This window comes from Rattus norvegicus, chromosome 5, assembly GCF_021556685.1.
Source record: "Rattus norvegicus strain SHRSP/BbbUtx chromosome 5, alternate assembly SHRSP_T2T, whole genome shotgun sequence".
Taxonomy (NCBI): Eukaryota; Metazoa; Chordata; class Mammalia; order Rodentia; family Muridae; genus Rattus; species Rattus norvegicus.
The window spans coordinates 132,708,486-132,736,067 of NC_141538.1; the positions used below are offsets into that span (position 1 = coordinate 132,708,486).

The window sequence follows — 27,582 nt, forward strand, 5'->3', positions numbered from 1 at the left end:
TGCTGGACTGAACTAGAAGCTCTCTCATTGTAGGGTATCTTTTGTATTGCTGTAAGGTGTTATTCAGGCTGCTGAGGGAGACCAATAATCTTACTTAGATTTAACCCTGCATGCTATACTATCAACCTGCAGGCCAGATGTGACTACTGGTAAAACAGTGACATGACTTTTATACAAATATTATGTATTTTTAGGTAGCTAGCTAGATACAATCTTGAAGATTATTGCATAGTGAAACTTCCCTTATGATCATCAACGTATAAAGTATCAGGACTTTGGTTAGTGGTAGAAACAGTGGTATGGGTAGACTTGTGACATTTTATTCTTTCCAAAAGTATAAAATTATTATCTACCTAAATGCTTTCTGGTAAAGGTCAAGGACACATTATTTATCCCTCCCTTGGGAATTAATTGAAATGAACTCTCAATCATCAGTAGATGAAAAATACTTTCAAGGAAGTTGTCTTGTTTATACTATTTATACTATTAACAAATAGTATAAAATTCACATTAACTTTTAAATTGGTATAGTTGTTTCTTGACCTGTTGTTTACTCTTAACCCCAAAGAGTGTGTTCAACTTAATTATTCCTTTCACTAGGGTTCATGCTCACAAAGTGAAAGTGTTATTCTTTGCAATTATTCCTTTGACTACTGCTCACTTTTATTGTTACTAACCCTGATAATTCTGCAATAAATTACCTATGTTTTATATTATGTATGTCTTCTCCAAGTTCATTTTTTTGAGATCATAAAGATGGAGTTAAAGAGAGGCCAAGGTAAGACACTCATAACATAAACAGTGATTTTTCTAGTTGGCATATCTGCAATGGTCACCAAATCCAGTCACTATTGCTAATGCCAAGAAGCGCTTGCTGACAGGAGCCTGATATGAATGTCTCCTGAGAGACTCTGTTAGAGCTTTACTGATACAGATGAGGATGCTTGTAGCTAACAATAGGACTGAGCACGGGGATGCCAATGGAGGAGTTAAAGAGAGGACCGAAGAAGCTGAAGGGATTTGCATCCCCATAGAAAGAACAACAATATCAACCAACCAGACTGCCCAAAGCTCCTAGGGACTAAACCACCAACCAAAAAGTATATACATGGAAGGACTCATGGCTCCAGCTGCATATGTAGCAGAGGATGTCATTGTCCAACATCAATAAGAGGTTTAGTCCTTGGTCCTGTTAAGCTCATTTCTCCAATGTGGGAGAGTGCCAGGGCATTGAGATGGGAGTGGGAGCATCCTCATAGAAGCAGGGGGAGGGGTTATGAGAGAGGGGGTAAAGGGGATAACATTTAAAATGTAAATACATAAAATATCCAAGAAATAAAAGAAATATGAAAACAAACCCAATTGTGCTATTCTTCTGAAAGTAGTGACTTCAGTGGGGAGTCTGAATGGGGTTAATCTGGCCAAAGACTTCAGGTGAACAAGAAGAACCAAGGCATAGTATTCTAGGGTCTTGGTAGTAAAATGATTGTAGACATGGTCCTTATCTGAATCACTAAAAGTGCAGTCAAAATACATACCATGAGACCTAGTCAATCAAGTTGTCTTGAGTATAACATAGACTACCCAAGGTACACAAATGTTAATATGTTCCACACCAAGAATTCACTTACTCATTTATTAAGAGTTTTTCATTCATGAAATTATACTTCACATAGTATTCCCTCTGTTTATCCTGTTTGGAAAACACTAAAATCTGAGAGGCATTCTAAGTAATATTTTCCTGTACTCTATCATTCTATCAATTCTATACCCCAACTAGAGTTCAGTCTTTTCCAAGTGTACTTTAGATGCTTTCACAGTAATATAACTTGTTATATTTATATTTTCTAAGATAAGATTTGTGTATGTATATAAACATGCATGTATATAAATAATGTGTATATGGTTCATGAATTATATATGAGGAAGTAAATATATCCACATATGATCTTATTGTCATATATCTGTATACATGTAGAATTTCCACATGTGTATATCAATACATATGAGCATTATCACCTATATATGTGTTATACATAAACTTATTTCTATGTGCATGTAGATAAACACATATATATAATTGTGTTACATGTGTATATTATATGCTTGTATGCTTATATGCTTATATGCATATTCATAGATAATTATTATAAATCTTTATGATTATTGTCTATGTAATATCAAATATATACATTTGTATACATATATTTTAGTAGACTTAAGTATATACATATAAACATAAAATTAAGTGGAAATTTTTTTCTTAAAATTTCATATTTGCTTGTCTGTACAGATTGCCTCTCTCCTTTGCTTTCCATCGTTTCACCTATTCCAATCACAGTGATCTACTTTTTGTGAATTTTCCATTCAATATTTTAAAAAACATTTTGCCCACAACCTAGAATACCTGCTGTATTTCTTTACTTAACTGCCTTGAAGGTAATTTTTTTGTTCAAGATTCCTTGCAATGGTCATTGGCTCGCTGATTCTTTGAATGTCTAGTTTGGGAATCTTTTTTTGTCTCTAAGTACAGATATAGGTTTTAAAATCAAATTATCAAAGGTCTTGACTGCATTGCTAGTTACTTGACATTTATGAGTCAGATTTTGTTTTGCCTCTTCCCACAGTGAGAAGAGTCATGTTAGTACTTGTGTAATGCCAAGTGTAAGGACAGAGCTAAATAATTGTTTCATTTACATGCTGAGGTAATCAGTCTATTGGAAATTTCCCTTGGAAAGTAATGCAAACATCAGTGTTAGACAATAGTATGTCCAGGTGTGACTTCAAAAAAGAAAGTTTGGTAATGAGTTCTCCTGGCTCCCATTTGCATCTGACATATACTGCCCTTGCTCTAGAATATTCTCAAAAGCATTGTCAGACATCTAAGTGATCTAACTGGGACTATCTCTACAGGAACAAAAAGGAGCTGACCCACGATCTCCAGTACCAAGTAAGTGAGAGTTTTTAGTAAGATATGGGGATATATTCTTTCCTTACAGATGATCTCTCTCTCTCTCTCTCTCTCTCTCTCTCTCTCTCTCTCTCTCTCTCTCTCATTCCTTTCCATTTCCGATGCTTCATGAACTGTTCTCTCTTTAATTTCTGTCACTTGACCTACATCTGAAGATTAGTGAAATCTTGTGAGTCAGAGGATGAATAGTCGTCACCCAGACATTGAATAATTTAGAGTGTGTTCATGTTGCCAATGAATTTCTTTCCTAACATTACACTTCCTGACATTACTTTTTGTACCTTTATTAGTTCAAATTCTGTATAAATTGTAAGTTTATTTGGTTTATTACAGTAAAATCTTTAGCAATGTCAGGAAAAATAAACTGACTGGCTCAGTGTACCAAAGGTGCTACAGGCTGTCACAACTGCTATGAGTCCACAAGTTCAGCAGCCCTTTTATGTTTGGAAAATATTGACTCATTGTAGTCACCCACCACCTTAAACTCAAGCCAAACAAAATCCAAGCATGGAGTAGAGACGTGGGCCTGAAGTCCCAGTGGTATTCGAGGAGATATTGACAATTGAAAATGGTTGAGAAAGGAAAGTCAACTTTCTTCAATGTTGTGGTTCCTAGTGGATAGACCATGGTACAGTGGAAGGTGCCAGACTTAAAATTTGATGGGCATCTTAAATAGGACTGAATGGTTTAACAACAACAACCACAACAACAACAACAACAACAACAACAAAGGACACAAAGTGGGTTGGTAGGGAAGGGTGATTAAACTGTTAAAAGTTGTTAAAAGTTGATGGAGGGGGTGAGTACAATCACAATATATTATATACTATTCTAAAAGAACTAGTAAAATAGTTTAAAAATTTCTTAATAAATTAAAATTTCCACTTATTTAAAATGTAATGTTCAGTAGTATTAAATATATTCACATTACTGTGCAACCACCTTCATGTTCTATTTCTAGACACTTTTTATCTCCATAAATTGAAACTCTATATCATGAAACACCTAACTCACTACTGTTAAATAGCTAAACATCGATCAGCAGCATGAGACATGTGAACGGTTGTGATCTTCATCTAAGTGAGAATGAAATTTGTTGGTCTCTTTAGCAATGTTCCAAAGCACACATTTTCTCATAGGAGTATCACTTTGATTTCAACACTGCAAATATTTTGATATTTGGCTTTCACTGAGATGGTTTTACAAAATAACTCAGAGTAGTGACTATGGATAAAGAAAGACATTATTCATTATAGTTAACCTTTGACTTTTGTCTAGTCCACAGCTCAGATTTGTCCAATAGGTGCATGAAAATTTACAACAGCACCATGACAAACTTCCGAACCTATAAGATGTTAGCATGCTAACTAGTAGTTTGGCCACAGTTCTGGCCTAAAATTTATACTGCTGCCACTAATATTACTTTAAACAACTATGCCAAAATGTTAAGTGTTTAAAATAGCTGTTTTTTAACTTTAAATAAAACTTTATTACATAAAGATTGTCACATAACTGGATACTTCTCTACTTTGTATACAATCATTCTCACCCTCCACAGAAAGACTGCTTCTGAACTTCTCATGTGGTGAGAACTTCTCAGCACTACAGTTCTGATTATAACAGAACAGTAGAGATGCCTCAGTGATGTAAGTTGGAAGCAGGACACTGATATGTAGCTCTCTTACCCAGCATCAGGAATATACAAATGTCAGCAGTAAATCATTACACATTGTCAATGGAAGCCAGTAACTGATAGTTTCGGTGATCAGTCAGCCTTCTCTTCAGTCATTTTCTTGAGGTGACTTTTCTGAAGTTATCAGTGAAGAACATGCCTCGAGCTTCTTGTCACAGTTCATTGGTAAGGACAAAGCGCTATTCTAGGAGTTACAAGTAAGCTAATTACTGAACTCCAAACTATTAATAATACCTGCACATTCAGTGTTGACATGGAGGTTCTTATTTAAATATTTGCTTCATTTCTTTTATGACTGTATGTTTTCTTATTTGTATGGTTCATGAATGCAGATATCTACGGAGGCCAGAAGAGAATATCAGATACTTGGAGTTACAGGCAGCTGTGAGACACTTCAGTTTACTAGTGACTGCGATTATCAGTCAAGGAACTACTTTGGCCTTCACCCACTCCCAACAGGGTACAGTGACACACCCATCTGACCCACATTCACTGATGTAAGATTCTCCAAATGACTAGGGAGAAGTCTCAGCTTCCAATAAATCAGATTCTTAATTAAATATTCTGGTGAGATCTCAGAATCTTAGAATCTCTAAACATCCAGCATAAAGGGTAAAGAAAGTGGTAATATAGGTTCTAAACCCACTTAGTGAAATAGGATCTTAAATACCTACCTTATTATTTGGATTCCTTTGCGTTCTACAGTGGGAGGTGGCACAGTCAGCCCTGGGTTTAAAGCATAGATCATATGTCATAGATTTATTGTCATAAATCAACTGCACATGACAAGACAAGAGAATTTACTGTTCTTCAGTGTGCTGGAAATTTACTTAGTTGCAAAAGGAATCACTTGGTGAGAAATAAGTGTGCCTACGACAACATGAGAATGAAAAGACCGAACATGTATCAATGCATGTGAATTGCTATAATCCGGGAAGCCAGATACAATGACAGAGTATCTATCTGTTGAGGATAAGTTGTTATTTCCTCTATTGGGGTTTTCCAGTGGCATCAGAACTTGGCAATATCATCTACATAGTACCAGTTTTGAATGCACTGAACACACAACAGTGCAGGGTAATGGAAATTTGTATCGAAGTTTCCCAAACCCACAAAAGACTCTATGTGGCAAAGTTTGAAAACCTGATAGGAAGTTCCACAAAAACATTGTAGTAAACAAGGAAGGAAAGCTTAAGTTTCAATGGAAACTTCAGGATGTTGGGGATGGCAGGCCCAGGAGGCATCAGTTGTGGAGACCTAAATGCACAGAATAGGTCTAACCCACCAGAAAGGTTATGTGTGTTGGAGAGGGCAGAATTCTGGGGAAAGGTTACATTTAGAAAACAGATAATGACACCATGAGCTCCAGAGGCCAGGCATTGAGCTGAAGTATTTTCTATTTGCTCTTAGTCTTACTTTTGTCCTATTATTTCTATTTCATTGCTCCTTACTTTTGGAATTGGAATGTTTGATCTGCGTCACTGTGTATTTGAAGTATATAGCTTGTTGTTGGATTTTAGAGTGGTCTAGTTAAGAGATTACACCTTGAGTCTCAGAAGAGACTTTTAACACTCAAATAACATGAAGACCACTAGAGATTATGTTAATTTCTAGATTTGGAACAAATGCATTGCCATTGTAAGATGAATATGAGCCTATGAGGACAAGAAAATAATGTGGGCTGAATCTGAAATGCTGTCCTCTTTATTGTTGTCACAAAATGCCAGATAAGAAAGCAACTTAAGAAAGTTGGGTTTATTTCAGCCTAATATTCAAAAAATAAGCCAATCTTGGCAAGAAAAATAATGTTGATAGAAACATGAGTCAGCTAGCTGGTCACTGTAAACAGATGTGAAGGAGACTATTTATGTCTTTTTTCTTTATATTTATTCTAGGATCACACTCCGTGGAATACTGTTTCACAGTTAGGCCAGGTCTTCCTACTACAAATAACCTGGTATCAAAATTTTCTCACATGTGCCCAGAGAGCTATCTCCTAGGTGATGGTATATTATATACTCTCATGTTGGCCATCAATATTTACAGTCACAATCTCCGTAGGACCACAGGTCTAAATGCTTTGTTCTTGGATGTTGGAGTTGTTTTGGAAAGTCGTGACTTTAAGTAGGTAGAGCTCTGATGTGGTGGTCATCTGGTGACAGGCCTTGTGGCTTGATAGCTTGACCTCACTTCTATTCTCTCGATGCTTCCTGATTGCAGACTCAATGTTGTTTTACACACTGCTTTACACACTGACCACCATGTATTTCCAAATATGGTGTACCATAACACTTCTTAAGCTATAACGCAAAACAAAACTTCACTCTATTAATTTTGGTATTTGGTAATGAGGAAAGTGGCTAATCATCTATGGCAGATGCTGCCAGATAACCATGAGGGACCTTAGTTAGAAATGAATTGTTTTGACTGTAAAGAAATGCATGTTAGTTATCACATGTAAGACTCTAATTTTTGTGCAAAATTTTCCTTACCCCAGTTCTATGAATTTCAGGCTACCTTTCATTGTTCTTAACTTAGATTAATATTTAGCACATTAAATATTTAAATTCAACGTTGCCCCAATTCTGCACATCTTTAAATCAGAACCCAAACTTAAGTCTTATTACTAGCTCCTATAATAACGGAGAAGATGGGGGGATTTCTTCAAAGCAAAATAGACTGCTTAATTCCCCAAAAGTCTTCTCAAATAACCATTTTAACATTTGAAAACTCCCATTTCTTATATCCATTTTCTAGGTCTATTGGAAATGGTGAAGAGCAGTAGAATTTTACAAATATCATTTCTTATAGTGACCAGTCTATTTCTTTTTCTCCCCCAAGTCTGTTTTCACCTCTGCAAATTCTTAGCGTTTTAATACTTTGTAACTTGCATCCTTATTTTTGACAGGTGCAATGGGATCCACAGGACTGTATTTTTATGGACACTGTGTTGTTATGTTCCTCCTTCAGATGAATACAGCAAACTCAGGTATAAATGTGTCACTCACTATAGAGCTTTAGCAATATCAAGCTTGTTAGGAATAGTAAGGAAGAATAAAATGGGCCGGATTTTAAAACTATTATTCCTAGGGACCTAGGTAACTGTATTAGTTACTTTTCTATTCCTCTGATAAAATACCACAGCCAAGGCAAAGTATAAAAGGAAGCAATTAATTGCACTGAACATTTCAGAGGGTTAGAGTCCACGATGGTGCAGCAAAGGCCTGTGGCCAGAACAACGGAGAACTCCTATCTTTTTTTCCATCTTTATTAAACTGGGAATTTCTTTTTTACATTTCAAATGTTATTCCCTTTCCTGGTTTCCAGGTCAACATCCCCCTAGCCCCTCCCCCTCCCCTTCCTTATGGGTGTTCCCCTCCCCATCCTCCTACCATTACCACCCTCCCCCCAACAATCCCATTCACTGGGGGCCCAGCCTTGGCAGGACCCAGGGCTTCCCCTTCCACTAGTGCTCTTACTAGGATATTCATTGCTACCTATGAGGTCAGAGTCCAGGGTCAGTCCATGTATAGTCTTTAGGTAGTGGCTTAGTCCCTGGAAGCTCTGGTTGGTTGGCATTGTTGTACATATGGGGTCTCGAGCCCCTTCAAGCTCTTTCAGTCCTTTCTCTGATTCCTTCAACGGGGATCCCGTTCTCAGTTCAGTGGTTTGCTGCTGGCATTCACCCATGTATTTGCCATATACTGTCTGTGTCTCTCAGGAGAGATCTGCATCCAGGAGAACTCATATCTTGAGCAGAATATTCACTGGGACTCATGCCAACCTTCAGTGACACAAGTCTCCCAACAGGAACACACCTACTTTTTTCCATGTAGTTCCACCAACTTGAGGCTAAGTATTCAAACATATGAGCCCTGGGATCCACTCTACTTCAGACACAGTAACCACATGGGTAGAAATAATGAGTCATTTCCAACTGGAACATCTTATTTTCTTAGATTTGTACCAGGTTCTTTGGAGAAAAAAAGGGTGAAGAACATCAGCTTCTTGCTCCTGAGAGCTCAGTATTCACAGCGAGCAAATGTGTCTCATGTACCACTTTTATCTTGAGGAAGTGGTCAAGGATGTGGATTTTTATGGGAATACATGAGAATTATCAACACAATGAGATGAGGAAAGTTAAAATCTTGCTCAATTATTTGTAAGGGAATTTATACAATCAACATGTAGCTTCTTTGGAGGTACAGTAAACAAAGTATGAAGCAGTAAATGGCACAGAAATGTAGAATGTTCCAGTAAAAGTTCTACATTAAGTGATAAAATTCTTATTGAGTCCTTTTTAGTTGGGGCTCACATTTGACTAGGTTGCCACAAATGTGTCTTCACAGAGTTTTGAACATAACTGTGAATATGGCTATAAACATATTTGTGGGCATAATCTTTTTGAACAATGTATAAAGTCTATACTTATATTATTCAGATGTCGATTTCCCTGGTCTCATATCTTGTTTCAACTGGAACACAGCATTATTGTACTTATACCAAGAACTCCTGTCTCAAATCCATGTAAACAATTATTACCATTTATTATCTGTCTTGTGAATAAATGCTGATCACCCAATGACTTGGTGAAATAGTGAATAGGGCTGGATATCCACCAGCCAGAGGAAGGAGTGAGAGAGAGAGGGGGATCAGATTAGCCAGGACAATGGAGGAATTGGTTCGAAGAGAGACAATGAAAATACATTTGAAGCCCAAAGTTCCAGATCAATAAAAATATAAAAGTATCATAAGATGGGACTGGGAGGTGGCTAGAATAGCATAGAAAGTTAACATAGTTCATTTAACTGCTCAACGATTGAGGGACAGTTTCAAATAAATTTTGTTTTGTTTGTGTGGTTATTGGGGACTAGCATAATATAAAGAAGTGCAGCAGCCAAATTAATTCACTGCTTACATTTATATTAAATGTATTTTTTACACATATTTCTGTGAGTAGATTTGCTAGTGCATGTCTATATATTAGTATTTTACTATGATATTAGAAATGATATTCTGCACTGTTGCCATGTATGAGCTCCTCAGGTATATTTCTTACAGATGTCAAAGTCATTAATGACATCTACAGATGAGAAAATAGAATCTCTTTTTACACTTTCTTTTTGAATTAATCAGTAATGCCAAGTATATTTCAAAGTCTTTCATTTTCTCTGAAATACATTTATGCCTTATTTCCTTTACATTTCTGATCTTCTTTTCCTTGATTTTTAACAACTCTTAATTTTAAGAATTAATTTGCTTCTGTGTTATTTACAGATATTTTATTAATTTTTAATTGGATATTTTATTTATTTACATTTCAATTGTTATGTCCTTTGTGGGTTTCCCCTCTGGAAATCCCCTATCCAATCTCCCTCCCACTGCTTTTATGAGGGTATTCCCCTACCTACTTACACACTCCTGCCTCCTCACCCTTGCTTTCCCCTACACTGCGACATTGAACCTTCACAGGGCCAAGGGCCTCTCCTCCCACTGATGCCCAACTAGGCCATCCTCTATTACATATGCGGCTGAAGGCATGGGTCACTCCATGTGTACTCTTTGGTTGGTGATTTAGTCCCTAGGAGCTCTGGGGGTCTGGTTTGTTGATAATGTTGTTCTTCCTATGGGATTGTAAACCCCTTCAGCTCCTTCAGTCCTTTCTCTAACTCTTCCATTGGGGTCCCGGTGCTCAGTCCAGTGGTTGGCTGCTAACATCCGTCTCTCTGTATTTCTCAGGCTCTGGCAAAGCCCCTCAGGTGACATCTCTAACAAGCTCCTGTCAGCAATCATTTTTTGGCATCCTGGGTTTGGTGGCCACATATGGGATGGTGGAGCCCCAGGTGGTTCAGTCTGTGGATGACCTTTCCCTAAGTCTCTCTCCACACTTTGTCTCCATATTTCCTTTAGACAGGAACAATTCTGGGTGAAAAATTTGGAGATGCATGGGTGGTCCCATCCCCCAACCAGGGGCCTTGCCTAACTTCTGGATATGGTTTCTACAAGTTTTCCCTCCCTTTTTTTGGGTGTTTCAGCTAATGTCATCCCCTTGGGTCCTGGGAACCTCTTGCTTTTCTGTGTTATATTTTATCCAAGTACTTTTGTCTTAACAAAATTCAAAAAACTGATAAATACTTTTGACATGTGTAGAAGAGTTTTTTTCCGACTTTTTATAATTTTGTTGATGACAAAGTTTCTGTAGGTCTCAATCATGTTTTATTTTTATCTTTAACATTTAATTTAAAAAAAATTATAAGACACTTTTATGCAATAGGTTTTGTTCATATTCCTTTCTCTCCCCAACTCTTCTTAGTTCTTCCCCACCTCCCTCCCAACAAACTTTATGTTCTTTTTTATTCTCTCTCTTTTTGGCCTCTACCATTAAAGCATTGTATAATCTTCATCTTTAGACCACCTTTGGGTTTATAGGAAAATTATGCACCAAACACACACAGTTTCCAAAATAATCCAACTCTACCTATTTCAAATGTATAGAATTTCCCTAATTATTAACATCTCTATTTAGTATGATACATTTATTACAATGAGTTCATTATAGATAGATTATTACTAACAGAATTTAAGTTTAATAGTTAATTGATAGAGTAATTCTCTCTAGTTCCTAGGTCCTAATGAATTGTATATTGTTCCTGCCTTTACTTCTAAACTAATATCCATTGACTCTAAAGTTGCCTAGCGACAAACTAAAGTCATGAATATTTATTTGTTTAAAATATATCCCAAGAAGTACATTTTAAAATTCCTGGACCCCAATATCTCTCAGACACTGGAACACCAACCAGTCAGCATGCACTAGCTGATATGAGACCCTCAACACATATACAGTAGAGGATTGCCAGGTCTGGGTTCAGTCAGAGAAGATGCACCAAACTCTCAAGAGGCTGGAAGCCTCAAGGAGTTTAGAGGTCTGGTAGGGTGGGGTGTGTGTGGGAGGCCTGGGGGCTTCCTGTGTCCTATGGAGACCGGGTGGGAATGGGGAGTGGTATAGAAGAGGTACAGGATGGGGAACAGTGAAATAGTCAGATGGTGGACCAGGAGGGAAATAAAATATGGAGTGTAAAAAAGGATTAAATAAAATAAAAAAAAATTAAGAAAAATATAATTACATCATTTACCTTTTTCCTCTCTCCAACCCTTCCTAGTATACCCCTCTATTAATTCTTCTCAAATTCTTGGCCTCTTTCCTTAAAATTGTTGCACACACACACTCACACACGCACACACTCACAAACACTCACACAAATGCATGTATATATAGAATATTTAATATATTTAGTATTGATTATATGTAAATGCTTTTAAACCTGACCATTTGGAATTGGATTACCAAAAATTGGGCTTCTCTGTGGAGAAGATTAATGATTTCTCTTTCAGTTGTCATAAACTGATTGTAGTTATTCATCTAAGGGTGGATTACTTAGATAATCCCAGTGGGATTTCCCCGTCCATACTGGCATGTCAACAGGTGCAGATGTTGTTCTAGTCTTAGTCTTACTATTGAGATTTCATGGATGGGGTTTTCTTGTCTTATCTATTAGATAGAACCTCACAGGAGATTTCTTAGTACCTCTTGCTCTTATAATCATTTTGACTCCTTTATCCATAGTTTAAAATATATAAATATATAAAGAAAACACTATGTTTTATTTATATGAATTGTGTTATATATTTGGCTAAGCAGGCGAAGGTCACTTTTTTCTGTACTTTGACCACTTATAACTTTCTGCAAAAAAAGCTACATCAACGAGAGGCGAGGGCTACATTGCCTCTGGGTTTTTATTTTTTGCTTTTTTTCTTTTCTTTAACTGGATATTTTTTTATTGGATATTTTATGTATCTACATTTCAAATGTGATCCTCTTTCCCCCATTTTCCACACCCCTCCCCTCCTCCTGCTTCTATGAAGATGCTCCCAATTCCACCTACCCACTCCCACCTCAATTTCCTGGCATTCTTCTACACTGAGGAAATGAGCCTTCTCAGGACCAACGGCTTCTCCTCCTATTAATGCCAGACAATGCCGTTCTCTGGTACATATGCGCCTGAAGCCATGGGTCCCTCCAAGTGTACCCTTTGGTTGGTGGTTTAGTCCACCAAATCTCTGGGGTGTCTAGTTGGTTGATATTGTTGTTCTTCATGAGGGATTGCAAACTGCTTTGGTTCCTTCAGTCCTCTCTCTAGCTCCTCCACTGGGGTCCATGTACTCAGCTGATGGTTAACTGCAAGCATCCTTATCTGTATTAGTAAGGCTCTGTTGGAGCCTCTCAGGAGACATCCATATCTGGCTCCTGTCAGCTGATGCTTGGCATCAGCAATAGTGACTGGGTTTTGTGGCTACATATGGGATGGATCTGGATGACCTTTCCTTCAGTTCCTGCTCCCCTCTTTGTCCCTGTATTTCCTCCCATGAGTATTATTCTCCCTTCTAAGACGGATTGAAGCATCCACATTTTGGTATTCCTTCTTCTTGAGCTTCATATGATCTGTGGATTGTTTCTTGGGTATTCCAAGGTTTTTGGGCTAATATAAGCTTATCAGTGAGTTCATGCCATGTGAGACTTTTTTGTGATTGGGGTACTTCACTCAGGATGATATTTTCTAGTTCCATTCATTTGCCTATGAGTTTAATGAAGTTATTGTCTTTAATAGCTGAGTAAAACTCAATGATGTAAATGTACCGCATTTTGTGCTTCCATTCATCTGTTGAAGGACATCTGTGCTTTTTCCAGCTTCTGGCTATTATAAATAAGGCTGCTATAAACACAGTGGAGCTTGTGTCCTTCTTATATGTTAGAGCATCTTTTGGGTATATGCCCAGGAGTGGTATAGGTGGGTCCTCAGGTAGTGCGATGTCCAATTTTCTGAGGAACCTCCAGACTGATTTCCAGAATGGTTGTACCATCTTGCAACCCCACCAACAATGGAGGAGTGTTCCTCTTTCTCCACATCCTCACCAGCATCTGCTGTCACCAGAGTTTTTGATCTTTGCCATTCTCACTGGTGTGAGGTGGAATCTCAGGGTTGTTTTGATTTTCATTTCCCTGCTGACTAAGGATGTTGAACATTTATTTAGGTGTTTCTCGGCCATTCAATATTCCTCAGTTGAGAATTTTTATTTGGCTCTGCACTTCATTTTTAATAGGGCTATTTGGCTCTCTGGAGTCTAACTTCTTTAGTTTTTTTGTATATTTTGGTTATTAACCCTCTATCAGATATAGGATTGGTAAAGATCTTTTCCCAATTTGTTGGTTGCTGTTTTTTCCTAACGACAGTGTCCTTTGCTTTACAGAAGTTTGCAGTTTTATGAGGTTCCATTTCACAGTTCTTGATCTTAAAGCATAAGCCATTGCTGTTTTATTCAGGAAATTTTCCCCAGTTCCCATGTGATCAAGACTCCTCCCATTTTTTTCTATTAGTTTGAGTGTATCTGGTTTGAGTTGGAGGTCCTTGATCCACTTGGACTTAAGCTTTGTAGAGGGTGATAAGAATGGATCGATTTGAATTCTTCTACATGCTGACCTCCAGTTGAACCAGCACCATTTGTTGAAAATGTTATTTTTTTTCCATCGGGTGGTTTTAGCTCCATTGTCAAAGATCAAGTAACCATAGGTGTGTGGGTTCATTCCTGGGTCTTCAATTCTATTCCACTGATCTACCTGCCTGTCTCTGTACTAATACCATACAGCTTTTTTTAAATCACCATTGCTCTGTAATACTGCTTGAGGCCAGGGATGATGATTCCCCTAGAAGTCCTTTTATTTTTGAGTATAGTTTTTGCTATCCTGGGTATTTTGTTTTCCAGACATGTTTGCCAATTGCTCTTACTGACTCTGTGAAGAATTGAATTGGAATTTTGATGGGGATTGCACTGAATCAGTAGATTGCTTATGGCAAAATGACCATTTTTACTATATTAATCCTGCTAAGCCATGAGCATGGAAGGTCTTTCCATCTTCTGATATCTTCTTCAATTTCTTTTTTCAGAGACTTGAAGTTCTTGTCACAAGGATCTTTCACTTGCTTGATTAGAGTCACACCGAGATATTTTACATTATTTGGGACTATTGTGAAAGGTGTCATTTCCCCAATTTCTTTCTCAGCCTGTTTATCCCTTGAGTGGAGAAAGGCTACTGATTTGTTTGAGATAATTTCATACTCAACCACTTTGCTGAAGTTGTTTATCAGGCTTCGTAGTTCTCTGGTGGAACTTTTGGGGTCACTTAATTATACTATCATACCATCTGGTTTGCTGTATATTACTTTTACTATGTTTAGGTATGGGCATTGATTTCCTGATCTTTCCCTTATTTTTGCATCGATATTCATAAGGGAAATTGGCCCAACGTTCTCTTTCTTTGTTCAGTTTTTGTTTAGTTATAAGTGTAATTGTGGCTTCAAAGAATGCATTGGGTAATGTTCCTTCTGCTTCTATTTTGTGGAATAGTTTGAAGGCTACTGGTATCAAGTATTATTTGATGGTCTGATACAATTCCTCACTAAGTCCATCTGGTCCTTTTTGGTTGGGAGAATTTAATGACTGCTATTTCTTTATGAATTATGGGAATGTTGTAGATGTTTTACCTCATCCTGATTTAACTTTGGTCCCTGATAACTGTCTAGAAAATTGTCCATTTCCTTCTGATTTTGCAGTTTTGTTGAGTAATAATAGGATCTGATATTTTCTTGAAGTTCCTCAGTTTCTTTTGTTATGTTTCCCTTTTCATTTCTGATTTTTTAATTTGGATATGCTCTCTGTGCCCTCTGGTTAGTTGGCTAAGGGCTTATCTATCTTGCTGATTTTCTCAAAGAACTAGCTCCTGATTTTGGTGATCCTTTGTTTAGTTCTTTTTGTTTCTACTTGTTTGATTTCAGTTCTGAGTTTGATTATTTTCAGCCATCAGTCCTCTTGACTGTATTTGCTTCTTTTTGTCCTAAAGGTTTCAGGTGTGCTCTCAAACTGCTAGTGTATCCCCTCTCCACTTTACATTTGCAGACACTCAGAGCTATGAGTTTTCCTCTTAGCCTTGCTTTCATTGTGTCCCATAGGTTTTGGTATGTTGTGCTATCATTTTCATTAAATTCTAAAAAGTGTTTAATTTTTTTCATTATTTCTTTATTGACCAAGTTATTATTGAGTAGGGCATTGTTCAACTTCCATGTGTATGTGGGCTTTACATTGGTTTTGTTGTAATTGAAGACCAGCCTTTGCCTGTGGTGATCTGATCGGATCCACTGGATTATTTTAATCTTCTTGTATCTGTTGAGGCCTGTTTTATGATGGGTTATATAGTCAGTTTTGGAGAAGGTACCGTAAGGTGCTGAGAAGAAGGTATATTCTTTTTGTTTTAGGATGAAATGTTCTATAGATATCTGTTAAATCCATTTGGTTCATAACTTCTGTTAGTTTCACTGTGTCTCTGTTTAGTTTCTGTTTCCATGATCTGGCCATTACTGAGAGTGGGATGTTGAAGTCTCGCACTATTATTGTGTAAGGTGCAGTGTTTGCTTTGAGCTTAATATAGTTTCTTTTATGAATGTGGGTGCCCTTGCATTTAAGGCATAGATATTCAAAATTGAGAGTTCATATAGGCAGGTTTTTCCATTGATGAATATGAAGTGTCCTTCCCTACTTTTTTTTTGATAACTTTTGGTCGAAAGTCGATTTTATTTGATATTAGAATGGCTAAGCCAGCTTGTTTCTTGGGACCTTTTGCTTGTAAAAAATTTCCAGCCTTTTCTCTGAGGTAGTGTCTGTCTTTGTCAGTGAAGTGAATTTCCTGTATGCAGCCAAATGCTGGTTCTGTTTATGGATCCTGGTAGTTAGTCTATGCTTGTTTATTGGGGAATTGACCCCATTGATATTCTTAACCTTAAGGAAAATGATTGTTATTTCCTGATATTTTTGTTTTAGATATGGAATTATTTTTGTGTGGCTATTTTTTGGGAGAAGTTTTTGAAAGAAGATTCCTTGCTTTTTCTAGGGTGACGTTTCTGTATTTGTGTTGGAGTTTTTTTTATATCTATTTTCCTTTGTAGGGCTGGATTTATGGAAAGATATTGTGTAAATTTCATTTTGTCACAGAATATCTTGGATTCTCTGTCTATGTTAATTGAGAGTTTTGCTGGGTTTAGTAGCTTGTGTTGGTATTTGTGTTTTCTTAGGATCTGTATTACATCTGCCCAGGATATTCTGTCTTTTAGAATCTCTAGTAAAAAGTCTGATGTAATTCTTATAGGTTTGCCTTTATATGTTATTTGGCCTTTTCCCTTAGTGCTTTTAATATTCTTTATTTTGTGCATGTGGTGTTTTGAATATTATGTGACAGGAATTTCTTTTCTGGTCCAGTCTATTTGAAGTTCTGTAGGCTTCTGGTATGTTCATGAGCATCTCTTTCTTTAGGTTAGGGAAGCTTTTTTCTATACTTTTTATTGAAGATGTTTACTGGCCCTTTAAGTTGTGAATCTTTGCTCTCCTCTATACCCATTATCTTTAGCTTTGGTCTTGTCATCGTGTCCTTGATTTCCTGGATGTTTTTGAATTAGGAATTTTATGTGTTTTGCATTTTCTTTGACTCTTGTGTCAATGTTTTCTATGGTATGTTCTGCATCTGAGAGTCTTTCTTCTATCTCTTGTATTCTGTTGTTGATGCTTGCATCTATGATTCCTGATTTCTTTCCTAGGTTTTCTATCTCCAGGGTTGTTTCCCTTAGTAATTTCCTTATTGTTTTAGATCCTGGATATTTTTGTTCATGTCCTTCACCTGTTTTTTTTTTGTGTGTTTTCTTATATTTCTAAGGGATTTTTGTGTTTCGACTTTTAGGGCTTCTACTTGTTTACCTGTGTTGTCCTGTATTTCCTTAAGGGTGTTATTTATGTCCTTCTTAAAGTCCTCTATTATCATCATGAGATGTGATTTTAAATCGGAATCTTGCTTTTCTGGTGTGATGGGGTATCGAGCACTTGCTGTGTTGGGAGAACTTGATTCGGATGATAACAAGTCATCTCTGTTTCTGTTGCTTATGTTCTTGCACTTGCTTCTTCCCATCTGGTTATCTCTAGTGTTACCTGCTATTGCTGTCTCTGACTTTAGGCTGTATTCCTGTGATCCTGGTTGCACTGTAACTTCTCAGAGTCCAGCTGTCCCTGTGACTTGGTGTGACCAAACTCCTAAGCTCCTGTTGTCTCAGTGTTCTTGGGATTCAAGCCTCTCTGAGTGTTGCAGGAGTGGGTGGGGAGCCAGCACCTAAAGTTACTGTGAATATTGTGCCAGATGTTGTGGCCTCTCTTATGATCATGGGCATTTCAGTGCACCTGGAGTCAGTCTCCCTCTAGGTGTTATAGGAGGGGGTTAGCATTCCAGGTCTGCTCAGGACACAGGTTTAGACCTGACCTCTGTGTTTAAACATACAAATTTAGTGTGTAGTTAGGAATTACACTGAATTAGGAGAGTGACAGTAGTAGTGGAATGCTTCTGCACACACAAGGAACCAACTGACTGAGCAAAAAGGAATCCCATGAAATAGTAGATATTCTTGGTCAGCTATTAATCAAAGGATTATGATACAGTTGTATAAGTTACTCAGAAAACAAAGAGTCAAGAAAAATAGCCAAAATAAAAATGGGCTATGGATCTGAACAGAGAATTCTGAAGTGAAGCAATAAAAACAACCAAGACATATATCAAATGTTTTCATTTTCCTTAGTGATTGGAGAAATACTAATCATTACAACTTTGGGATTTCATTTTACCCCACTCAGAGTAACTAAGATCAAGAAAACAATGCACAACCAATGCCGGTAGGAATGACTGGGTAACAGAACCCTCCTTCATTGTTGATAGGGTTGTAAACTGGTACAGTCAGTCACTCTGGAAACCAGTGTGGAGACCCCTCTAAAAAGATAAAAATAACTCTAAATATGTATCTTGGCATATGCATAAAGGACTTAATATCCTGCTCCACAGACACTTGCTTATCTGTTTTCATTGCTACTTTGTTAACAGTAGCGAGAAAATAAAAACAACTTAAATGAACTTCAAGTCATGAGGTTCACGCCACAATGAAAATGTGGCACTTATATACTAGACTATACTATTCATTCAGCTGTGAAAAATGAAATCATGTACTTCACAGTAAAATGAATGGAAGTAGAAAAGTTATAATGAGTGAGGTAAGCCAGACACTGAAAACAAATGCCTCATTTTTTCTTCATGTGAGGTTCCCAAGTAACAATCTTCAGATTTTTTCCCCAAGCAAATAAAATTATTTTTAGCAATGCTCAGATATTTGTTTTTAATGATCAATTATATAAGCACACTAATATTATTACATGGTCATTAGAATAGACATCTATGGTCCCATTTTATCTATTATTTATCAATCTCTCTACTAGTAAATTATTTACTTTTATTTCTTCAGTTTACATTCTTTTCCCTATTCTCCTCCCATTCACTCACAATACTTCTCTCATGCCCACTTCCCTTCTTATTTGAGCAGAGTTCCTCTGGGTCTCTCCTGAACCCTAGCACATCAAGTCTTTTTTTTTTTTTTTAATTAACTTGAGTATTTCTTATATACATTTCAAGTGTTATTCCCTTTCCCGGTTTCCGGGCAAACATCCCCCTCCCCTCCCCTTACTTATGGGTGTTCCCCTCCCCCATTGCCGCCCTCCCCCCATAGTCTAGTTCACTGGGGGTTCAGTCTTAGCAGGACCCAGGGCTTCCCCTTCCACTGGTGCTCTTACTAGGATATTCATTGCTACCTATGGGGTCAGAGTCCAGGATCAGTCCATGTATAGTCTTTAGGTAGTGGCTTAGTCCCTGGAAGCTCTGGTTGCTTGGCATTGTTGTACATATGGGGTCTCGAGCCCCTTCAAGCTCTTCCAGTTCTTTCTCTGATTCCTTCAACGGGGGTCCTATTCTCAGTTCAGTGGTTTGCTGCTGGCATTCGCCTCTGTATTTGCTGTATTCTGGCTGTGTCTCTCAGGAGCAATCTACATCCGGCTCCTGTCGGTCTGGACTTCTTTGCTTCATCCATCTTGTCTAATTGGGTGGCTCTATATGTATGGGCCACATGTGGGGCAGGCTCTGAATGGGTGTTCCTTCAGTCTCTGTTTTAATCTTTGCCTCTCCCTTCCCTGCCAAGGGTATTCTTTTTCCTCATTTAAAGAAGGAGTGAAGCATTCACATTTTGATCATCCGTCTTGAGTTTCGTTTGTTCTAGGGATCTAGGGTAATTCAAGCATTTGGGCTAATAGCCACTTATCAATGAGTGCATACCATGTATGTCTTTCTGTGATTGGGTTAGCTCACTCAGGATTATATTTTCCAGTTCCAACCATTTGCCTACGAATTTCATAAACTCGTTTTTGATAGCTGAGTAATATTCCATTGTGTAGATGTACCACATTTTCTGTATCCATTCCTCTGTTGAAGGGCATCTGGGTTCTTTCCAGTTTCTGGCTATTATAAATAAGGCTGCGATGAACATAGTGGAGCACGTGTCTCTTTTATATGTTGAGGCATCTTTTGGGTATATGCCCAAGAGAGGTATAGCTGGATCCTCAGGCAGTTCAATGTCCAATTTTCTGAGGAACCTCCAGACTGATTTCCAGAATGGTTTTACCAGTCTGCAATCCCACCAACAATGGAGGAGTGTTCCTCTTTCTCCACATCCTCGCCAGCATCTGCTGTCACCTGAGTTTTTGATCTTTAGCCATTCTCACTGGTGTGAGGTGAAATCTCAGGGTTGTTTTGATTTGCATTTCCCTTATGACTAAAGATGTTGAACATTTCTTTAGGTGTTTCTCAGCCATTCGGCATTCCTCAGCTGTGAATTCTTTGTTTAGCTCTGAACCCCATTTTTTAATAGGGTTATTTGTTTCCCTGCGGTCTAACTTCTTGAGTTCTTTGTATATTTTGGATATAAGGCCTCTATCTGTTGTAGGATTGGTAAAGATCTTTTCCCAATCTGTAGGTTGCCGTTTTGTCCTAACCACAGTGTCCTTTGCCTTACAGAAGCTTTGCAGTTTTATGAGATCCCAATTGTCGATTCTTGATCTTAGAGCATAAGCCATTGGTGTTTTGTTCAGGAAATTTTTTCCAGTGCCCATGTGTTCCAGATGCTTCCCTAGTTTTTCTTCTATTAGTTTGAGTGTGTCTGGTATAGATGTGGAGGTCCTTGATCCACTTGGACTTAAGCTTTGTACAGGGTGATAAGGATGGATCGATCTGCATTCTTCTACATGTTGCCCTCCAGTTGAACCAGCACCATTTGCTGAAAATGCTATCTTTTTTCCATTGGATGGTTTTGGCTCCTTTGTCAAAAATCAAGTGACCATAGGTGTGTGGGTTCATTTCTGGGTCTTCAATTCTATTCCATTGGTCTATCTGTCTGTCTCTGTACCAATACCATGCAGTTTTTATCACTATTGCTCTGTAATACTGCTTGAGTTCAGGGATAGTGATTCCCCCTGAAGTCCTTTTATTGTTGAGGATAGCTTTAGCTATCCTGGGTTTTTTGTTATTCCAGATGAATTTGCAAATTGTTCTGTCTAACTCTTTGAAGAATTGGATTGATATTTTGATGGGGATTGCATTGAATCTGTAGATTGCTTTTGGTAAAATGGCCATTTTTACTATATTAATCCTGCCAATCCATGAGCATGGGAGATCTTTCCATCTTCTGAGGTCTTCTTCAATTTCTTTCCTCAGTGTCTTGAAGTTCTTATTGTACAGATCTTTTACTTGCTTGGTTAAAGTCACACCGAGGTACTTTAAATTATTTGGGTCTATTATGAAGGGTGTCGTTTCCCTAATTTCTTTCTCAGCTTGTTTCTCTTTTGTATAGAGGAAGGCAACTGATTTATTTGAGTTAATTTTATACCCAGCCACTTTGCTGAAGTTGTTTATCAGCTTTAGTAGTTCTCTGGTGGAACTTTTGGGATCACTTAAATATACTATCATGTCATCTGCAAATAGTGATATATTGACCTCTTCTTTTCCGATCTGTATCCCCTTGATCTCCTTTTGTTGTCTGATTGCTCTGGCTAGAACTTCAAGAACTATATTGAATAAGTAGGGAGAGAGTGGGCAGCCTTGTCTAGTCCCTGATTTTAGTGGGATTGCTTCAAGTTTCTCTCCATTTAGTTTAATGTTAGCAACTGGTTTTCTGTATATGGCTTTTACTATGTTTAGGTATGGGCCTTGAATTCCTATTCTTTCCAGGACTTTTATCATGAAGGGGTGTTGAATTTTGTCAAATGCTTTCTCAGCATCTAATGAAATGATCATGTGGTTCTGTTCTTTCAGTTTGTTTATATAATGGATCACGTTGATGGTTTTCCGTATATTAAACCATCCCTGCATGCCTGGGATGAAGCCTACTTGATCATGGTGGATGATTGTTTTGATGTGCTCTTGAATTCGGTTTGCCAGAATTTTATTGAGTATTTTTGCGTCGATATTCATAAGGGAAATTGGTCTTAAGTTCTCTTTCTTTGTTGTGTCTTTGTGTGGTTTAGGTATAAGAGTAATTGTGGCTTCGTAGAAGGAATTCGGTAGTGCTCCATCTGTTTCAATTTTGTGGAATAGTTTGGATAATATTGGTATGAGGTCTTCTATGAAGGTTTGATAGAATTCTGCACTAAACCCGTCTGGACCTGGGCTCTTTTTGGTTGGGAGACCTTTAATGACTGCTTCTATTTCCTTAGGAGTTATGGGGTTGTTTAACTGGTTTATCTGTTCCTGATTTAACTTCGATACCTGGTATCTGTCTAGGAAATTGTCCATTTCCTGAAGATTTTCAAGTTTTGTTGAATATAGGTTTTTATAGTAAGATCTGATGATTTTTTGAATTTCCTCTGAATCTGTAGTTATGTCTCCCTTTTGATTTCTGATTTTGTTAATTTGGACGCACTCTCTGTGTCCTCTCGTTAGTCTGGCTAAGGGTTTATCTATCTTGTTGATTTTCTCAAAGAACCAACTTTTGGTTCTGTTGATTCTTTCTATGGTCCTTTTTGTTTCTACTTGGTTGATTTCAGCTCTGAGTTTGATTATTTCCTGCCTTCTACTCCTCCTGGGTGTATTTGCTTCTTTTTGTTCTAGAGCTTTTAGGTGTGCTGTCAAGCTGCTGACATATGCTCTTTCCTGTTTCTTTCTGCAGGCACTCAGCGCTATGAGTTTTCCTCTTAGCACAGCTTTCATTGTGTCCCATAAGTTTGGGTATGTTGTACCTTCATTTTCATTAAATTCTAAAAAGTTTTTAATTTCTTTCTTTATTTCTTCCTTGACCAGGTTATCATTGAGTAGAGCATTGTTCAATTTCCACGTATATGTGGGCATTCTTCCCTTATTGTTATTGAAGACCAGTTTTAGGCCGTGGTGGTCCGATAGCACGCATTTGATTATTTCTATCTTTCTGTACCTGTTGAGGCCCGTTTTTTGACCAATTATATGGTCAATTTTGTAGAAAGTACCATGAGGAGCTGAGAAGAAGGTATATCCTTTTGCTTTAGGATAGAATGTTCTATAAATATCCGTTAAGTCCATTTGGCTCATGACTTCTCTTAGTCTGTCGACATCACTGTTTAATTTCTGTTTCCATGATCTGTCCATTGATGAGAGTGGGGTGTTGAAATCTCCCACTATTATTGTGTGAGGTGCAATGTGTGTTTTGAGCTTTAGTAAGGTTTCTTTTACGTATGTAGGTGCCCTTGTATTTGGGGCATAGATATTTAGGATTGAGAGTTCATCTTGGTGGATTTTTCCTTTGATGAATATGAAGTGTCCTTCCTTATCTTTTTTGATGACTTTTAGTTGGAAATTGATTTTATTTGATATTAGAATGGCTATTCCAGCTTGCTTCTTCTGACCATTTGCTTGGAAAGTTGTTTTCCAGCCTTTCACTCTGAGGTAGTGTCTGTCTTTGTCTCTGAGGTGTGTTTCCTGTAGGCAGCAGAATGCAGGGTCCTCGTTGCGTATCCAGTTTGTTAATCTATGTCTTTTTATTGGGGAGTTGAGGCCATTGATATTGAGAGATATTAAGGAATAGTGATTATTGCTTCCCGTTATATTCATATTTGGATGTGAGGTTATGTTTGTGTGCTTTCATTCTCTTTGTTTTGTTGCCAAGACAATTAGTTTCTTGCTTCTTCTAGGGTATAGCTTGCCTCCTTATGTTGGGCTTTACCATTTATTATCCTTTGTAGTGCTGGATTTGTAGAAAGATATTGTGTAAATTTGGTTTTGTCATGGAATATCTTGGTTTCTCCATCAATGTTAATTGAGAGTTTTGCTGGATACAGTAACCTGGGCTGGCATTTGTGTGCTCTTAGGGTCTGTATGACATCAGTCCAGGATCTTCTGGCCTTCATAGTTTCTGGCGAGAAGTCTGGTGTGATTCTGATAGGTCTGCCTTTATATGTTACTTGACCTTTTTCCCTTACTGCTTTTAATATTTTCTTTATTTTGTGCGTTTGGTGTTTTGACAATTATGTGACGGGAGGTGTTTGTTTTCTGGTCCAATCTATTTGGAGTTCTGTAGGCTTCTTGTATGCCTATGGGTATCTCTTTTTTTAGGTTAGGGAAGTTTTCTTCTATGATTTTGTTGAAGATATTTACTGGTCCTTTGAGCTGGGAGTCTTCACTCTCTTCTATACCTTTTATCCTTAGGTTTGATCTTCTCATTGAGTCCTGGATTTCCTGTATGTTTTGGACCAGTAGCTTTTTCCGCTTTACATTATCTTTGACAGTTGAGTCAATGATTTCTATGGAATCTTCTGCTCCTGAGATTCTCTCTTCCATCTCTTGTATTCTGTTGTTGAAGCTTGTATCTACAGCTCCTTGTCTCTTCTTTTGGTTTTCTATATCCAGGGTTGTTTCCATGTGTTCTTTCTTGATTGCTTCTATTTCCATTTTTAATTCCTTCAACTGTTTGATTGTGTTTTCCTGGAATTCTTTCAGGGATTTTTGTGTCTCCTCTCTATGGGCTTCTACTTGTTTATTTATGTTTTCCTGGAATTCTTTCAGGGATTTTTGTGTCTCCTCTCTATGGGCTTCTACTTGTTTATTTATGTTTTCCTGGAATTCTTTCAGGCATTTTTGCGATTCCTCTCTGTAGGCTTCTACTTGTTCTCTAAGGGAGTTCTTCACGTCTTTCTTGAAGTCCTCCAGCATCATGATCAAAAATGATTTTGAAACTAGATCTTGCTTTTCTGGTGTGTTTGGATATTCCATGTTTGTTTTGATGGGAGAATTGGGCTCCGATGGTGCCATGTAGTCTTGGTTTCTGTTGCTTGGGTTCCTGCGCTTGCCTCTCACCATCAGATTATCTCTAGTGTTACTTTGTTCTGCTATTTCTGATAGTGGCTAGACTGTCCTATAAGCCTGTGTGTCAGGAGTGCTGTAGACCTGTTTTCCTCTCTTTCAGTCAGTTATGGGGACAGAGTGTTCTGCTTTCGGGCGTGTAGTTTTTCCTCTCTACAGGTCTTCAGCTGTTCCTGTGGGCCTGTGTCTTGAGTTCACCAGGCAGTTTTCTTGCAGCAGACAATTTGGTCTTACCTGTGGTCCCGGGGCTCAAGTTCGCTCGTGGGGTGCTGCCCATGGGCTCTCTGCAGCGGCAGCAACCAGGAAGACCTGTGCCGCCGTTTCCGGGAGCTTCAGTGCACCAGGGTTCCAGATGGTCTTTGGCTTTTTCCTCTGGCCGAGATGTGTGTGCAGAGAGCAGTCTCTTCTGGTTTCCCAGGCTTGTCTGCCTCTCTGAAGGTTTAGCTCTCCCTCCCACAGGATTTGGGTGCAGAGAACTGTTTATCCGGTCTGTTTCCTTCAGGTTCCAGCGGTGTCTCAGGCAGGGGTCCTGCCGCTCCTGGGCCCTCTCCCACGGGAGCCCAGAGGCCTTATACAGTTTCCTCTTGGGCCAGGGATGTGGGCAGGGGTGGGCAGTGTTGGTGGTCTCCTCCGCTCTGCAGCCTCAGGAGTGCCCACCTGACCAGGCGGTGAGGTCTCTCTCTCTCACAGGGTCTGGGGGCAGAGAGCTGCTGCGGGCCGGGATCCGCGGGTGTGGGACTTCCGGTAAACACAGAACGTGCCCGGTCCTAGAGGAATTCTGCTTCCGTGTGTCCCAAGCTCACCAGGCAGCTTTCTTGCAGCAGAAAAGTTTGTCTTACCTGTGGTCCCGAGGCTCAAGTTCGCTCGTGGGGTGCTGCCCACGGGCTCTCTGCAGCGGCAGCAACCAGGAAGACCTGTGCCGCCGTTTCCGGGAGCTTCAGTGCACCAGGGTTCCAGATGGTCTTTGGCTTTTTCCTCTGGCGTCCGAGATGTGTGTGCAGAAAGCAGTCTCTTCTGGTTTCCCAGGCTTGTCTGCCTCTCTGAAGGTTTGGCTCTCCCTCCCACGGGATTTGGGTGCAGAGAACTGTTTATCCGGTCTGTTTCCTTCAGGTTCAGGCGGTGTCTCAGGCAGGGGTCCTGCCGCTCCTGGGCCCTCCCCCACGGGAGCCCAGAGGCCTTATACAGTTTCCTCTTGGGCCAGGGATGTGGGCAGGGGTGAGCAGTGTTGGTGGTCTCTTCTGTTCTGCAGCCTCAGGAGTGCCCACCTGACCAGGCGGTGAGGTCTCTCTCTCTCACGGGGTCTGGGAGCAGAGAGCTGCTGCGGGCCGGGATCCGCGGGTGTGTCGCACATCAAGTCTTTGTGGGGCTATGTATATCCTTTTCTACTGAGGGTAGATAAGGCAGCCCAGCTGGAGGAACATATCTCACAGATAAGCAACAACTTTTGGTATAGACTCACAATTTTTCTGGACCCACATGAAGACGAAGCTGCTCATCTGCTACATATGTATGCTGAGGCCTAGGTCCAGCCTGTGCATGTTCTTTGGTTGGTGGTTCTGTCTTTGAGAGGCCCATTGGTCCAGATTAGTTGACTCTATTGATCTTACTGTTGAAATCCTATACCCCTCAGGCCACAATCCTTGCCCCTATTCTTCCATAGAAGTTCTTGAGCTCCATCTACTGTTTGGCTGTGGGTGTCTGCATCTATATGAGTCAACTGATGGATGGAGCCTCTCGGAAGGCAGCTATACTAGACTCCTGTCTGAAAGTATAATAGAGTATCATTACTAGTGTCAGGGATTGGTGTTTGCTCACAGAATGTGTCTCAAGTAGGGCCAGTTATTGGTTGACTAATCTCCTAGTCTTAGTTGCATCCTCACCCGGCATTTCTTGTAGATAGGGTAAATTTTGTGTTGAAAGTTTTGTGGATGGGTTGCTGTCTCTACCTCTCTATTGGGGTTCTTGCCTGGCTACAGGAGATGACCTTTTCAAGTCTCATCTCTCCAATTCTCTGAGACACAGCTAAGGTTACCTAAAGTTACCCCTATTGATTCTTGGGTACTTCCTTTATACTAGATCTCTGTTTCATCCTAGAGATGCTCCCCTCCTTTATACCCCTGTCAGTTACAAATTACTGGTCATTCTCATGGCCATCTGGCCATCTCTCCTGCCCTCCAGACACCTGATCCCAAATCCTTTCATTTCCTTCCCCATCCCCTCTCCCTCCCAGTTTCTTACTCCATTAGCCTCTTATGACAATTTTATTCTCCCTTATAATTGATATTCAAACATCATAGCTTGAGCCTTTCTTCTTGTTTAGCTTCTTTGGGTACATGGAGTGTAGCTTGGGTATTGTGTATTTTATTCCATTCAGGTACTTGATGTCAAAGTTGAGAATTTCTGAATCTCTAACCAAAGAGAAATATACTATTCCCATCTTTTATTAAAAGGAAAAGCAACAACAAAGATGCACTTTAACTAGGGGGTACTTAATGGGATTGATTATGGTAGTTTATTATATCTTGCTGGTGATTCTGAAGACAGATAATAGAGGGTACTATGGTAAGACATAGT

At 38.9% G+C, this 27,582-nt stretch overlaps 1 protein-coding gene across 5 annotated transcripts in view; it reads left to right on the forward strand.

Annotated features, from left to right (window-relative positions):
* Positions 1–2,640: 2,640 nt before the first annotated feature.
* Skint1 (selection and upkeep of intraepithelial T cells 1) overlaps positions 2,641–27,582 on the forward strand; it is a 36,612-nt gene continuing 11,670 nt past the window's right edge. The window contains exons 1-3 of one of the 5 annotated variants that reach the window (XM_087551208.1): positions 2,641–2,705; positions 2,914–2,950; positions 7,573–7,653. In XM_087551208.1, the coding sequence (XP_087407334.1) occupies positions 7,578–7,653 (76 nt within the window). In that variant the 5' untranslated portion in view covers positions 2,641–2,705; positions 2,914–2,950; positions 7,573–7,577. 5 annotated transcript variants of the gene reach the window in all.